This window comes from Misgurnus anguillicaudatus, chromosome 10 (assembly GCF_027580225.2).
Source record: "Misgurnus anguillicaudatus chromosome 10, ASM2758022v2, whole genome shotgun sequence".
NCBI lineage: Eukaryota > Metazoa > Chordata > Actinopteri > Cypriniformes > Cobitidae > Misgurnus > Misgurnus anguillicaudatus.
Window position 1 is genome coordinate 35,116,795 of NC_073346.2, and position 16,837 is coordinate 35,133,631.

At 34.2% G+C, this 16,837-nt stretch overlaps 1 protein-coding gene across 3 annotated transcripts; it reads left to right on the forward strand.

The window, feature by feature from the left end:
* Window positions 1-376: 376 nt before the first annotated feature.
* cd22 (cd22 molecule) lies at window positions 377-14,837 on the forward strand. Of its 3 annotated transcripts, none has more exons than XM_073872493.1 (8): window positions 377-506; window positions 1,133-1,504; window positions 1,593-1,853; window positions 2,167-2,436; window positions 12,375-12,465; window positions 13,714-13,753; window positions 13,857-13,978; window positions 14,565-14,837. In XM_073872493.1, the coding sequence occupies exons 1-8, from the start codon at window positions 467-469 to the stop codon at window positions 14,650-14,652; spliced, it is 1,284 nt and encodes a 427-aa protein (XP_073728594.1). In that variant the 5' UTR covers window positions 377-466; the 3' UTR covers window positions 14,653-14,837. The 3 variants fall into 3 exon arrangements, with proteins under 3 accessions (XP_073728594.1, XP_073728593.1, XP_073728595.1); XM_073872492.1 differs by lacking the exons at window positions 377-506; window positions 1,133-1,504; window positions 1,593-1,853; window positions 2,167-2,436 and adding exons at window positions 10,263-10,400; window positions 10,748-11,119; window positions 11,208-11,474; window positions 11,912-12,181 and having other exon boundaries at window positions 14,565-14,836; XM_073872494.1 differs by lacking the exons at window positions 377-506; window positions 1,133-1,504; window positions 1,593-1,853; window positions 2,167-2,436 and adding exons at window positions 10,285-10,400; window positions 10,779-11,119; window positions 11,208-11,474; window positions 11,912-12,181 and having other exon boundaries at window positions 14,565-14,835.
* The last annotated feature ends 2,000 nt before the right edge of the window (window positions 14,838-16,837 follow it).

Below are 16,837 nucleotides of genomic sequence, written 5' to 3' on the forward strand. Positions count from 1 at the left end.
GCAGAATAACTTCAATTGCTAATACCTAAAAAGATTTTGTCACAAACATAAATTGATAAAAAAACATTTTTTTTAAGTTGATCCAACTTTTCACAGTGCAGCTGTAAGGAGAGGGCGATTTGGGGTTTTCTTGTGTTTCTGTTATTGAAAAAGAGTGAGGTAAGTTTGTTGATCTTTATTCAGGTTTGAGCTTTTCTATTAAGAACCTTTAACATTCAAATAACCTTTCTGTTTCACAGACTTAAAACAAACATAGCAAGCTAAACTACAAAAAATAATTTAATTATCAGTTTTAATTATTATTCCCATCTCTCTTTAAATACACAGATAAGGAAGTAAATGTTAAGAGAGGTACTGAGCATGTCACAGGATTGCCTGTTATTGTGTAACTCTCAAGCTTAAAAACATATGACGTTAAAAAACAAGTGTGCATTCTTGTAAGACAATGCTTGTGAAGTGACAGACAATGTTTTACATCAGCATATTAATGCAGCTGTCTGTGTCAGGTGAGTTTAGGTCTAATTCAAGATGTTTTCTTGAATGTTTATGAATTTAAAGCAGTTGGATTATGTACTGTAGGTACTATATTGGTCATAGCTGCATTGACATTGTATCCAGTTTTTACAATTGTATTATGTTATGTAACAACTCCAGCGTTATTGATATGACATTTGCAGTCAAAACTTGAAATATAATTTCTCAGAGAATGCATTTATTACCAATATATTGAATCATCTGTTTATATTTTCCTAAACCCCATGATAGAGTACAGACATAAAACAGTTTCGTTTTCGATTAGGGAAACTAACATGGGTTATGCATGTAACAAAAAGTTTTTTAGAAGGCTTTTCAACAGTTAAAATGTGTTTTAATTTTGTATGCAAATTTACTAGGAAGAAACAACGTTGTGGATGTGACATTTTTAAATTTGCACTAAATTAATTTGAATAATGATAATAAAAATGCTTACAAAACTTTATTAAAAGACTTTGCATGAAAAGTAAAGTAAAGTTTTTACCTTTGACATTTGCATGGAGTTAACCTGGATGTGCAGCTGGTATTTATCTGTACGTTAAACTCGAACCAAAACTGTTTGTGTGTGTGTGTTTGTGTTTGTGTGTGTGTTTTATAGCTGCGGTGTCTTCGTGGTCAGTTTCATACAGTCCTAGATCCATATGTGCATTTGAAAACTCATCTGTGGATTTCAGCTGCACTTTTGACTTTCCACGTGGTTACACGCTTCGAGTTTCAAAATGGTTTAAGCCAGATAAAGATCAAAAACAAGACGGATCACAGGAGGGAATGTTTGTCTATCACACCGATTCTGCAGAGATCCACGAACGTTACATAAACAGAGCAACGTATGCAAACCAAGACAAAAACTGCAGCTTAAAGTTACACAATGTCTCCAGAAAAGACATCGGAAAATATTTTTTTCGTTTTGAAATCCAACATTGGTGGGGGAAATACACCGGACAAGGTGGCATTGATCTCAGTATAGCAGGTACATCTGTTCAAAAAAAATTCTGCAATCTAATATACCTTTAATATGAGGCCATGTCTGCATTTAATTAACTCTGTTAATTTAACAGTTCTGCCTTTTAGAGTAACAGTGAATACACAAAAGACAAACAGAGAAATTAATGAAGGAGACTCTGTGACGCTGACATGCAATACAGAAAACTGCACTCCAGAGGTGTTCATCTGGTTTAAAAATGGACTTCTGCTACCACATGCAACTAAACAAATGCTACGATTCTCATCCGTCTCTCGTGAAGATTTTGGCAACTACTCCTGCGGTCTGAAGAACAGCGACACAACTTCAACAACTGAAACATTGCTTGATGTGAGATGTAAGTTCACTGTTGACTTTAAACTGGTTTGACATTCACAGTAGATCCATGTACATATTTAGACCTTTAGGGTCACTTGAGTGAATAATGTCTTCATTTGAAATTGCATACTGTACTGTATTAGATGAAGTAGCTACTGCTTTATCATTATAATCATTATATAGTTTTAAAAGAGTGTACCTCTCTGATTATTATTTGAGACATTATACAGTTTCAAAGGAACTTGCTGTCAATGCAGTCATTGTAACTGGACATGCAATAATCTCTTGCAATAAAGATCCTGTGCCTTTACAGACATTTGTTCTCCCCACAGACAGACCACAGAACGTTCAAATCATCATCTTCCCGTCTAAAGAAATTGAGGAAGGAGACTCATTGACTCTTAACTGTAAGAGCAATGCCAACCCTGCATTGACAAACTACACCTGGTTTAAGATCAGCGATACAAACACCTCTTATATAGGATATGGTAGTAAATACTCCCTCAAAACTGTGAGTCAGAAAGATGCTGGACGATACCTCTGTGTTGCCATGAATGATGTGGGTTCTCAAAACTCTACAGTCATTGAACTGAAAGTTAAAGGTAATTTAAATGTAGATTATATCACATGCTATTTCTGACCAGCCTGTGAAAACGAAGCTAAAGTTACTTATTTTTCTACATAAAATCGTAACAGGAACATTCTGTGAAAATATAAACTTGATTTTTTTGATATTGACTGTAAGACAAAGGGCCCTATTTTAACGATCTAAGCGCATTGTCTAAAGCACACAGCGCAACGTCTAAATGGGCGTGTCCGAATCCACTTTTGCTAATTTAACGACGGGAAAAAATTTTGTGTGCCGAGCGCACGGTCGAAAAGGGTCGGTCCTATTGTAATGGAAGTATTTTGGGCATAACGTGCAATAAACCAATGAGAGTCTCAGCTCTCATCCCCTTTAAAAGCCTGTTGCGCTGGCGCTATGTCTAATCCCTATTTAGATGACGGACTTTATAAACTGAAAAATTAAGCGGAGGAAGAAGATCCCCAGTTTAAGATTAATGTTAAATAATTGTGTTGTTTTTCACTTGTATTGAAATTGTTGGGCCCTATTTTAAGGATCTAAGCGCATTGTCTAAAGCGCACAGCGCAACGTCTAAATGGGCGTGTCCGAATGCACTTTTGCTAATTTAACGACGGGAAAAATGGTTTGTGCGCCGAGCGCACGGTCGAAAAGGGTTGGTCCTATTTTTAAGGATTAATGGGAGTATTTTGGGCGTAACGTGCAATAAACCAATGAGAGTCTCAGCTCTCATCCCCTTTAAAAGCCTGTTGCGCTGGCGCTATGTCTAGTCCCTATTTAGATGACGGACTTTGTAAACTGAAAAACTAAGCGGAGGAAGAAGATTCCCCAGATTAAGATTAATGTTAAATAATTGTGTTGTTTTACAGTTGTATTGAAATTGTTATTTTTTCATTAAAACCTTTAAAACCCGTTTTCTTTTAGTCATGGAAGTAAAAAAGCAGGCTTGTAATTGCTTTAAATGTATGGCTATCCAATATCTTCAAAAAAATAATTTACAAGTATGTAAGAAAAGGTTTGTACTCTAAAAATATTTTATTTGTAACAAACAGGAGATAAAGAATTTACAAACGGCTCTCTGCAAGGTTCAGCACTTGGACAGCGTCACAAGTTTTTTTTAAGCATTACTTAAAAATGTTTCTCATCTCACCATATCCGCAGGTACAGAGTCATCATATACAATAAATCCGTGAGGTAGCATTTAAAAAAAAACATTTAAAAACAGATGCATTTGTTTAAAGCAAAGCATTTATTTACTTACCAGGCTACAGGTAAAGCAGCTCTTTGTGCCTTCTAACGTCTCATAATTGGTCCTCATTTATGTCCAAGAGACTCAATAATAATCTTTTACATTCAATCCTTTAATCTTTCATATTTAAAAGCGTTTTTGTGCTGCTGCGCATTCATGTCTGTGATAAGCAAACCCGATGTCGTCCCATTTATAGGCGCATATTACTAATGCACTCTTTAAATAACAAAAAACATATTGCGCCATTGACTTTAGACCAGGTTTTTGTTGGTCAATGGTGTAGTCTATTTAAGTTGCCTCAAAATAGCAACGCACCAACAATGCGCCTGAACACACCTCGTTTTCAGACCAGAACGCCCATGGGCGCAAAAGGGGGCGCAAATGCATTTGCTATTTAAACAACGTGGCGCTAAACGTGAAAATTATAATTTGCGCATGGTGGTAACTAGCGAAAGACACTTGCATCGCGCATTGCGCTGCATTGCGCCGGGTGTAAGAGAGAGCCCTATTTCAAAGATTCAAATCAAATTTGGATGACTTTTTAATGTTTAAGTGCTATAATTGGGTCCCCAGTGCTTCTATCGACCTAAAAAATGTGAAAAGGATCAACCCAGTAATTTACTTTTGGTAAACCATTCTGTGCAAGCATGTAAAAAGTAGGTCATTGAAATTTGACTCTCCTTGTGATGTCAGATGGGGATAATACCGCCCCTTAATCGGCACTATTCAACCACGGCACTGCCATTTAGTGCAGAGATCAGTTCATTTGCATGTTAAAGGACACACCCCAAAACAGCACATATGGGGACACCAAAGATTTATTTCACATCTTAAAAAAGTCTTGTGAAATGTCCCCTTTAAGAGACTTTAGCCTGGATTTCACAGAGAGGGGCAAATTCAGTGATTATTCCACAGTAAGTGTTTCAAATGGTATTTTTGTTGAACATTGTAGTATGTGGTACAGATACTGCATACTAGTATTGATATCGTGCTGTTTAAAACATATCCACAATTTTAACAAATGTATACTGTTTTTCTCCACAGCAAATAGTGATCTCCATTTTTTAAATTTTTGTTTGGCATTGCCGTGACGCTGATCAACATCTGTCTCATGAAAAGGTGAGTATATATGAGTGGATGTGGTGATTTGAGAAAGCTATTATGTGTTAATATATTGATGAAATACTGAAAGAACACAACATTGGTTTGTTCCTGAATCTGAGCTTCTTATGTAAGTTTGTACTTTCATTTAAATGAAACGCATTACATAAACCCCTAAGATTGCATCCCATGTCGACATTAACCATCTTAAGTTTTGCACTGATTCAAAGTTGAATATTTTCTTCTATTTGCCAATTATGAGCATCATAAACACCCATTTTGAAATCTATTGTGCTTGTTTAAAATTAACACTAACTCTTTACAATTCATCAATAACATTATTCAATGCAAATACGGCTTGAATGTGAAATAACAATAAGTATACTTTTGCAACATTTATTAATATGGGTATGGCTAATTTTTAACAATACTAATATATATTTTTTTATCTTTGAGTTACCTTATTATTATTTAACAACTCTGCAGTATAGGCTAGAAGAACACAAATGATATATTCATAAATGTAAACCCAAATTCCTTTTTATTTTATGCTGTAAAAATGTCATGAGACCATAATCTTAAAAAAAATTAAACAACATAAATTGTTTATAATGAATTTTCCTTTAACAATAAGAAACATTAAGACTTTGCATTGCACTGTGAGAAGGTAATTTAACATTTGCTTTTTATTTTATAGCATGCTGTGAAGAACAAAGTCATTGATGTATATGATTGGGTTTGATATTCGCTCTTGTGGTCCTGCACATGTTCCTGCTATTACAGTAAAAAGCAATAAACACATCTGTAATGTGAAACAAAATTATTCTTTCTGTGTTTACAGCTGGTATTTACATGAACAGTTTGTTATAAAAGCCTCTCTAAACAATAGTGATTCTCATTTGGTGGGTTGTGAACCAAAAATGTCTTGCAGTGAAAATGTAATATGCAAATAATTCAAAATAATAATAACTGCCTGAAAATGATAACATGAAAGCCTCATCCAGGTACTGCTGTTTATCTTGATAGGAACAGATTAATACTTACGAATAAATGTAATATAAATAAGTATTAATTACTTATATATATGAGATTTGTAAAGTGGTGTCAAGTACCTGAGTAATTTTACTTGATTACTGTAGTTAAGTATTATTTTACTTTACTTGAGTACAATTGAAAATCAATACTTTTACTTGGTTACATTTTTAAAGGAAAAAAGTACTTTTTACTTCTTAAATTTTTTTTATTTTGGAGATTACTTTCTATTTTTCCTTGCTATTACCAAACCAATTGAATTGCACTGATGGCCATTTTAATTTAAATGTTATTTATCAGACATGTTGATTGGTCATCCTTTGTTTTATTAATGCTGTAATCAGACAGTGCATACATTTATATTGCATACAATATAAATACTTTTTTAAATATTTCAACTTTTCAGCACTTATTGCTTTTCATGCCAAAAAGAGCTAGGCTTAATACTCACAATTTTAAAAATCAGCTTCTGCTTAAGTTAAATTTAAGGTTTTAAACTTTGAGTAGCATGTTGCATACTAAAATTATGGTGTCTTAAAGTTTGATAATTCAATACAAACAGTTGTAAAGCAGGATGAAACTTTGTATGTGGTTCATTCACTTAATGTTTTTAGAGATTAAAAGCTTAAACAAGAATCTCTAGTTTTCATTCTTTGTGTTACTTTTACTTTATTAATACTCAAGTACAATTTTAATGTGGTACTTTTTACTTTTACTTAAGTATGATTCCGGCCAGATACTTTTACTTTTAATGGAGTAAAATCAGTGGCGGCTTGTGACTGCTCATTCAAGGAGCGCAAAATCAAAATATGTGTTCGGAGTGTCATGTGTGTTGCTCGTGTTTTCAAAATATGTGTTTGTTGCGTCATGTAAACCATGAGCATCATGTGTTTTGTCAAAATAAGTGCCTGCTGCACACGCGTTAAAACCGTTTATGATAAAAAAGACGCTTACGTTCACAAAATACACGCAAGACACTCCCTTAACAGTAAACTCTGATTACGCATGAGATTATGCGAGTATCTGGCAAAACGCGAGCGTCTCTTTGATCATAAACTCTTTAAATGCGTCTGCTGCAGGCACTAATTTTGACAAGATACGTGATTCACATAGTATCACTCGACGAGCAAAACACATATTTTGAAATTACAAACCACACACATGACAAGCTACATACATGTTGTGACGAACTTCGCATCGAGCGCCTTCGAAAAAAGAAGTCACCGGCCGCCACTGCTTGAAATTCACACTCAGTACTTTCACCTGAGTAACATTTTTGAGTACTTTTCACACCTCTGCAAAGGATTTAACCAAACTGCATGTTTGTCTTGTTTGATCTTCGTGTTTGACTTAAAGTGAATTATTTCTCCTTGCAGAAGGTTTTCATTTCTTACAAATTAGTTAATAAAATATTTCAAAGCAATATTTCATGTGTAGTAATTGACTTGTGGCAAAGAGTCCTTAATAATAAGCAGGATAATGTACACATGAAAGCAGTTGTTATCTCTAATAAACTCCTTTGGGGAGATATAAGACCCCTAGTCTGGGTTTATTTCACTGGTTATCTCTACATGATCCTTTAACTATTACATGTTGCTCTGGAATGCTTGATTCTGATTGGTCAATGGCAACATTCAGGGTTATGTTATTCCCAGATCCCCAAAAATGTTGTGATTGGTCAATCAAAATGAAGTGCCATGTAATAAAATAGTCCTGTATCAAAACCTTTTGAGAACCACCGCTGGCATATTAGCATTTAAATTCTCAAATATAAAAGACGTTCCAATTTTGTCAGAATCAGCAACAAAGCATCATAAAATATATTGAGAAGTTTCAAATCCTAGGGTGGTCAAGGTGTGTCGCCACTGACTGTATATGCGCAACATTTGTTTTTACTATTGTTGTTACTACTATGTGCTTTTTGTTTATTATTTATGGAGGGAAGCTGAAAAGTGCAAAGTCCTTTCATTTTTATATTTGGATTTATTCCTGTTTTTGGTCAAATAAGAGATGGAGGGAGAGCGAATAAGAGATTTTAGGAAGTTCATGTTTTTTGTCTTTTTAGCCTTTCAGATTAAAATGAATGTCCTTCATAATCCTTAGTTAGTGAATGTTTTTATTTTGTTACTTTTGGTCTTTTATTTTTAGATTTCTCAAGACATTGTTTCTTTTATGTAAAACATATTTGTAAATAAAAATAAAGTTTGATGTTTTAAATATGCTTTATAAATAAAAAACTAAACTAAAAACATTGTTTTTTCATTTTTAAAAATATAAAAGATTGAATTGTGTTGTTTTTATTAACTTTTTCTATTTCATTTAAACTTTTAACTTTGTTCTCTCCTGTTTCTTAAAGCAACACTATGTAGTTTTTTACCTCTAAATAATGTCTCTAAAATTATTTCAGTGATAGAACAACTTTTAACTTGACAAATTGTACTGTTGCTGCAACCTGAGCAGCCTCCTAGCTGCTACAAGTACACTCTGAAAGTGGCGGTGGAGGGTAGAGCACACAGCATAACAGGCATGAAAACGTTTGGATGAGGTACAGGTGCACTAACACCTGATTGCATCAGTAACTTGACAACTCTACTACGGTCTCTGTCAGTGTTACAGATATATTACACATTATTTGTAGTGGACAAAAATAAGCAAAACAAGCAGATTGTAATTTAATATTGTCAGATGACAGCTGTGCCTGAATACAAACTAGGCAATGGAGGCCATGTGATTATATACTGTACATTTTAGTGAAGCAATATCTTGTATTTACTTAAAACAACAGGAAAAAAATGAATGAATAAAACCATCACAATAAATGAAAACGTATATAAGTGAATCCCATATCAAACAAAACTTTATTCAAATGTATTTTTCTAACAAACCATCACATATTTACTGTCATCTCAACACAGCTGTAACAATTCTGAAGCTTTATTTTCATGAATCAGCTGAGCACTTTGTGGTATATCCTGGCCGGTCTGTGCGTGAAGTCAGGGTGCTGAGGAACAGCCCTGTGTAACGTATCGAAATCACCCGATTGGCTGGTCTCCGATTGATTGCTTTGCTTTCCCGTGGCATCATGGGAAAGCTGAGATAGAAGTGTCCATCTGATGCACGCTTCAGAATCTATATTCAGCCAGTGTCTGATACCAGGCACTGTTGCGCTTTTCAACCACATGGGGGAGCTGTAAGTCATTTTTACATGGAAACTACATAGTGTTGCTTTAACTGAGTGGATGAACATAACAAGAGGGATTTATTAACTGGTTTCATGTTCATTATAAGGGGGTGTCCACGTTTTTGACCAGGTCCAGTAGCTACTATAACAACATCATATTACGTTTTCTGTCCATAAAACACTGAACTTGATCAGACAGTCATCCTTTCAGATGCCTCAGTTCTCGTTACATTATTGTATCATATAACATCAGCTCAAACAGGGAAACGACAGATGTCAATATCAAGTGTCAGAAAGCAACAATTCACACTTCACTAAAGAAATCATCCTACATAACGTAAAGAATATTAATTGAGTAAGGCCATGTCAAAGATTGAAATCAATTCTGAAATTAATAGTTAAAATTAAATTTTGATGTTTTTAATCTCAGCATTAATAAAAAAGCATGATACTATAGCAGGGCTCAACGTAAAAAAAAATGTATACTGGCCCAGGTGGGCCAGTGGTTCAGGTTTTCACTTGCCCTGCCAAAATTGTCTATGGCCCTAATAAAAAAATGTCAGTGAAATAATAATATTTATATTTATTATATTTAGAAATAATAATTCAAAAGTCAAATATAATTGTATACATATACAACAGACATGTTCCAACAAAAAAAGGCTCCCAATTTTTTGCTTTACCTGCCTTCAAATATTTTGTTAAATCAACTCAGATTTACAAGTCATGTCAACAGAAATTAGTTGTCACGACTTATAAAATATAGTTGAGAAAAGTCAACTTAAATTTTTAAGTTATAACAACTCACCTGTAGTTATAACAACTCATCTCTAGTCAAGATAAATAATAGTAAGTTGAAATGACTTGTAAATCCGAGTTGATTCAACAAAAAATTTTAAGGCAGCAAAGTATTTTTTACATAAAAATAATGCATTGTTTCTTTCATCGTGTTTTACCCAAGTAAATGTCTGCTTCCAAGATGTTAAATAATATACATGGATGAAAATATATTTTAGTGACTGAGGGTGAAGCACTGGCCCAATCGGGCAAGTGACGAAACGTTTTACTGGCCCGAACGTCTCTCACGCTTGCCCCAGGCCACCGGGCAGTCCTTTATGTTGAGCCCTGTATAGCCTGGATTTTACAGACAAAAAACAAACATAGCCAGCTTCTGCATAGCTCAATCATCAGGCATTGTTTTCATTTGTATTCACTTCTCTCTTTTTAAATACACAGATAAGGAAATTGATGTTAAGAGAAGTTCTGCAGGACGTAACAGGAATGCTTGTTATTGTGTAATACTGAAGCTTAAAACCTCACTGACACGTGCAAAAAAATAGTGTGCATTCTTGTTAGACAAAGCTTGTGAAGTGACAGACAATGTTTTACATCGGGATATTCATTCAGCTGTCTCTGTCAGGTGAGTTTTTGGTTATAATCCAAATATATTAATCAACATTTGAAGTGGATCAAAAAAGTTGATCAAAGTTAGTCTTAAGACAAGAATCAGTATTAGGGATTGGTTTTATGTAAACTTTTATTAAAGGTTTTGATAGATATATATATATAATATATATGTAAGTTTACATTTTTATCCAAGACAGTTGGATTATATAGTTACTTTATCAAAATCGCATCTACTGCATTGACCTTATACCATCCAGATTTTACTTTTATAACTTATGCATTATTTTATCTGTACATTCAAACATAACAAAAACTTTGTGTTTGTGTGTGTGTGTGTGTGTGTGTGTGTGTGCTTTATAGCTGCCGTGTCTTCATTTTCAATTTCATACAGTCCTAGATCCATATGTGCATTTGAAAACTCATCTGTGGAATTTAGCTGCACCTTTGATTTTCCATATGGTCACACGCTTGTAGTATCAAAATGGTTTAAGCCGAGAAAAGATCAAAAACAAGACGGTTCACAGCAGGGAATGTTTGTCTATCACACCGATGATGCAGAGATCCACGAACGTTACATGAACAGAACCACGTATGCAAACCAAGACAAAAACTGCAGCTTAAAGTTACATAATGTCTCCAGAAAAGACATTGGAAGATACTTCTTTCGTTTTGAAACAAACTATTGGTGGGGGAAATACACCGGACTAGGTGGCATTGATCTCAGTATAGCAGGTACATCTGTCCAATGACTTTCTGCAGTATATTATTACTTTAAAATTAAGCCATATTTGCATTTGATTAATCTACTTCAATTTAACAGTTCTGCCTTTTAGAGTAACAGTGAATACACAAAAGACAAACAGAGAAATTAATGAAGGAGACTCTGTGACGCTGACATGCAATACAGAAAACTGCACTCCAACACAAGAGGCGTTCATTTGGTTTAAAAATGGACGACTTCTACCAAAGGCCACCGAACAAACGCTACGATTCTCATCCGTCTCTCGTGAAGATTTTGGCAACTACTCCTGCGGTCTGAAGAACAGCGACACAACCTTAACAACTGAAACATTGCTTGATGTCAGATGTAAGTTCACGTTTAACTTAAAACTGGTTTAACATTCACAGTATTAGGTACATATTCAGATGTTTAGGGTCACTTGAGTGCAGTAATTACGTAAACACTGAAACTGAGAAAAATGCCCTTAAAGTTTTTTACACCAGCCAGTCAAACATGTTACTGCAATTTTGGCACACACGTTTCTCTGAAATGGGACAACATTGAACCAGGAGACTTTGTCACAAGACACAACAGATCTCACAAAGCCCATTTTAACCCTTAACTCAATTTTGACCAAAAGCGTAGTTACTGCACTTTGGCTTTGTAAGAGTGATTGCATTTTATTACATTATTGCATTATAAAGTTTTAAAGGAAGCGATTTCACTAACTTACTGTCACAATCAATGCAGTCAATGCAACAATAAAGATCCTGTGCTTTTACAATCTTTTGTTCTCCCCACAGACAGACCACACAACGTTCAAATCATCAACTTCCCGTCTAAAGAGATTGAGGAAGGAGATTCATTGACTCTTAACTGTAAGAGCAATGCCAACCCTGCATTGACAAACTACACCTGGTTTAAGATCAGCGATACAAACACCTCTTATATAGGATATGGTAGTAAATACTCCCTCAAAACTGTGAGTCAGAAAAATGCTGGACGATACCTCTGTGTTGCCGTGAATGATGTGGGTTCTCAAAACTCTAGTGTCATTGAACTGAAAGTTAAAGGTAAATCAAATATATTTTTTTATTTGGCTATATGTTCAAAATTAAATAATGTATACACAAAAATTGCTTACTATTTATATGCTGTCACAATGATTGTTTCAAACTGTATTTTTGTTACATGACCTCACTTTAATTGTTAAGCACAATGTTATTCTAAATAACAAATTTACCCTGTTTTTATTTTATTATATAGAGCATAGTCGTCTCGATTTCTTGTTGATTGCCACGACTGTGTTATTGTTGGGCATTGCCGTAACGCTGATCATCTTCTGTATTATGAAAAGGTGAGTGGACGAGTGGATGTGGTGATTTGAGGAAGCTGTTATGTGTTGATGAAATACTGAAAGAACACAATGTTACTGGACTTGACCTGCTTATGTAAATTTGTATAAAAACGCATTACACAAGGATTTGATGTTACGTCCTTGTCATGGCTTTGCTCTGCACAATGTTGGGTTATTTTCAAAAAGGAACAAACCCAATAGCTGGGTTAAATGAAAGCAGAAAATGTTTATATTTTACACAACAATGGGTTAAAATGACCCAGCATAGGTTAAATTACTCAACGGGTCGGGTTTGTCCCTTTTTGACTGGGTTATTTATAACCCAGCATTGGGACAAAAAAGGACTTACCCAGTGGCTGGGTTAAATGAACGCAGAAAATGTTTATATTTTACACAACGACGGGTTAAAACAACCCAGCATAGGTTATATTACATCCCAACAGGTTGGATTTGTCCCTTTTTGACCCAATGCTAGGTTGAAAGAAAATTGTGCCAAATATTCTGAACAAAAAATGAACTTTATACCCATTAACTCGATCTGCTGTTTGTAATGCATTTAAATTCCTTGATACACTTTAAAAAAATGCTGGGTTATTTTCTTTTAAAAATATTCTCATTTTCCAGCTCCCCTAGAGTTAAAAATTAGATTTTTACCGTTTTGGAATCCATTCAGCCAATGTCCGGGATCTAATTCTAACCTAACCCTAACCCTACCACTTTTATAGCTTAGCACAATTCATTGAATCTGATAAGACCATTAGCATTGCGCAAAAAAATAATCTATAGATTATAAAAGTGATACCGCCAGACCCGGAGATTAGCTGAATGGATTCCAAAACGGTAAAAATAAAAAATGTTTATCTCTAGGGGAGCTGGAAAATAAGTATATTTCTTAAAGAGTGGAGTGTCGCTTTAACCCTTTATTGGGTCAAATATGAACATTTTCTGAATTTATTTAACCCAGCACTTAGGTTTTGCCCATTTTTGACCCAACGCTGTTGAAAAGAATCCAGCATGTTTCAGAGAATATCCTCCAAAATATAATACAATGGTCAGACCATCATGTGTTGACAGGAATTTCTGATTTAATGATCAATGGCAGACAAGCAGGAGTTTCAGAAAACCTTTTAGTCATTAATTTAGAATTTACTATGTGTATAAATTCATGCATTTAAAATCATACAGTACATGGTTTACCCAATGCAATCATTTAATATCTGTCTCAAGCTATTATTTAAATCTTTACAGGAGGAAACAGATTGCATCCAAGAAACTGCCTGCAGAAAAGGTATTTGATCATGTAAAAAATTCAACTGATTTTAGAAAGCAGGAAGCTTTTATATTTTAACTATAAATATCCACTGTCTTAAAAATATATCTCCTGTGATCAGACATCTACAGTCACACCCACAGAAGAAATCTATGAGAACCTGAGAAATTCACTCAAATCTGAAGAAATCTCAACCAACCTGACATATGCAGATCTGATGCTTCCTCCAGCATCTTCAGACAGGTAACACATTAAACATCTCCCCATCTCTACACATTTTGTATATCTTCCTAATTCTACACACCTAAAAGTCTTTAACTTGTTAGTGGAGACTCTAAATAAGGTGTGTTAGAAAGGGAAACATATTGCGCCATTGACTTTAGAGCAGGTTTTTGTTGGTCAGTGGCGTAGTCTATTTAAGTTGCCTCAAAATAGCATCGTGCCAACAATGCGCCTAAACACACCTTGTTTTCAGACCAGAACGCCCATGGACGCAAAAGGGGGCGCAAATGCATTTGCTATTTAAACAACGTGGCGCTAAACATGAAAATGATAATTGCGCAGAGTGGAAACTAGCAAAAGACACTTGCGCTCCATTGCGCTGGGTGTTTCTTTTAGGTTTATTGACATTGCCAATGATTGAAAGATCTGGTGACGTGACATACACTGTATTTGCAATCGTGCATTTGGTGGATTTTATCCCCCACGTCTTAAAGTTTCTTAATATCCACAATTTATTTCTTGAGAAACTACACGCATGCATTTTTGTTTCTGATTCGATCATTAATGAGGGCATATAAATAATCCATAAACTGTTTTTGTTTTGTAGACCACATTACAGCAGTCAAGAGGACATGACAGTGATCTACAGCATACTGAGCGACAGAGAAGAAACAAAGACCATTGAGCAAATCTAAGCATTGTACACTTTTAAACCCAGCTGTTGGGTTAAGTTAACCCAGATAATTTATATATTTAAGCCAACAATGTGTTGAAACAACCCAGCATTTGGGGGTGAAACCTAGCAGGCTGGGTTTGTCCCTTTTTGATGCAGTGCTGGGTGACATTAACCCAGCTTTTTTGCGTATATCTAATTAGTTTTTACAAGTATTTGTTTATATGTTTTTTATTTTTATTAAAAATCATGAAATGTCAATAGTTGTGTATACATTTAAGGATGAATACAAATATTAAAGATCAGAAATGGATGAATACAAAAGTATAATTGAGTTTATACATAACAATAGATATAAAAGCATAAAAGAAATCATATGTACAATATACAATAAAAACATCAGTGTTTAAATCTATGTACATCTTGATGCATGTATTTACAGTACATCTACATTTGTTTGTAACAATGTAGAATTTTATACGTTGGTAAAACACGTATATAATAGTTATATAAAACGTAATAGTTACTTCTGTCTTAACTTTATACAATTATTTCTACAAGCATAGTGCACAATAAATTAACAGTATAGTGATACCCTGGAGAAACGTTTTGCTCCCATTACAGTAATAATATACTTCAAATATCAAACTCTATATAAACCGGGTAATAGCTGCATTTCTGCTTGTTACTGAACTTACTGTACATTCAGATTAAGCAGCATTGATCACAAACTCGACACAAAGTTCAACATACATTCTGTACACAAATACTATTTAACAACTACATGGGTTTGCATCACACGGGATCCAAACTTCTTGTGATTCACAGTCGTCTTCGTTTGTATGTTTGTTCTAGACTGACGTGCTTAAAGGTGAAGTGAGATACGAGAAAGTATTTTAATAGAAAAATAGCACGCTTTTCACCTTTAAGCACAAAATCAGACATCCCGAGATGGATCGGTAGTGCCTGTTTCTTTTTTCTAAAAAAAGACACGACATGTTATTTCTACAGGGCTAATGACTGATAGTAAATACAGAAAGATTTAGAAGCTGCTTTCTGTGCACATGAAGCGGTCGAGGTGTTTTGTGTTTAAAATGTTAGCAGGTTTTTAGGGGGAGACTTTATGATGAAATATTAAAGATCATTTGTAAGACATGGATTAAATAATGGCAGTAGGACAACAACGAATAACAGATTGACTTTAGCTCACGTACTCTGTAAAGAAATTCTGTAGAAATTACAACATTACTGGGTACTACTGGCAATCTTTGCATTTAAATTTTTAAGTATTATCAACTTGGTTTTACTAGTCATTTCACCTTTATTTTTATCTTGACTTGTGATGAGTTGCTGTAACTTAAGTTATTTTAAGCTTAAGTTATTTTAACTTTATTTATTAAGTTACAGCAGCTCATCACTAGTCAAGATAAAAAATCAAATGTAACTATATAAAAAAAAATGTGTAAACTATTCCTTGCAACATCTGAAGTGTGATCTACAACATGGATGACATTATATCTCTAACAGTGTTATTTAAGTACACTGAAACATAAAACCCATGCCATTTTTTAGCTGATGACAGATTTAATAGCTGCATCCATCTTTTTGAATTTACCATCTACTCAAATTTGGTAAGAGGCTCTTTTCAGGGATGGGCAGTATTTTGATACATGTAAAATACTTAAATACATATTTTAAGTGCAAGTATTTTGCAATTTGTATTTGATAGAGTTGATGAAAATGCCTAGTGTTTAGTATTTTTAAAATACTGTAAAATACTGTGTAAGAAGTCTGCATGATGGTTAAAGTTTGGTTAATACTCCTTGACAATTTCTGTTGCTACTTTCAGATTTCTTGATACATTTAAAACCTAAACATATTATAAAATTATATATATACACAGTACTGTGTAAAAGTCTTAGGCCACCACCACCAAACTTCTTGTTTTAGAAGTTTTAATGTGCATCCATATTTATTTTTCAATCTATTTTATTATGATACAAACAGAAAATACAGGAAATATGTACAAAAAATAAATAAATGAAATTTCAGGATTAAATGTCTTCTTTAGGCATCGTCGTTGGCACTAAACACATCTTGAACGTTTTTAAGCAGAATGAAGTAAAAAGACTAATTTCTTTATAATGAGAAATTAGGATTTAATTTTATTTAGGTTTAAGAGATCCTGCAGTTTCCAGCTATTGCTC

Excerpts from the sequence above, each read along its gene's own strand:
- cd22 (XM_073872492.1), top strand. The coding sequence starts at position 10,361 with ATGTTTTACATCGGGATATTCATTCAGCTGTCTCTGTCAG. Across the intron at positions 12,466-13,713 it reads ATCTTCTGTATTATGAAAAG|GAGGAAACAGATTGCATCCA; the intron begins GTGAGTGGACGA and ends AAATCTTTACAG. Across the intron at positions 13,754-13,856 it reads AGAAACTGCCTGCAGAAAAG|ACATCTACAGTCACACCCAC; the intron begins GTATTTGATCAT and ends TCCTGTGATCAG.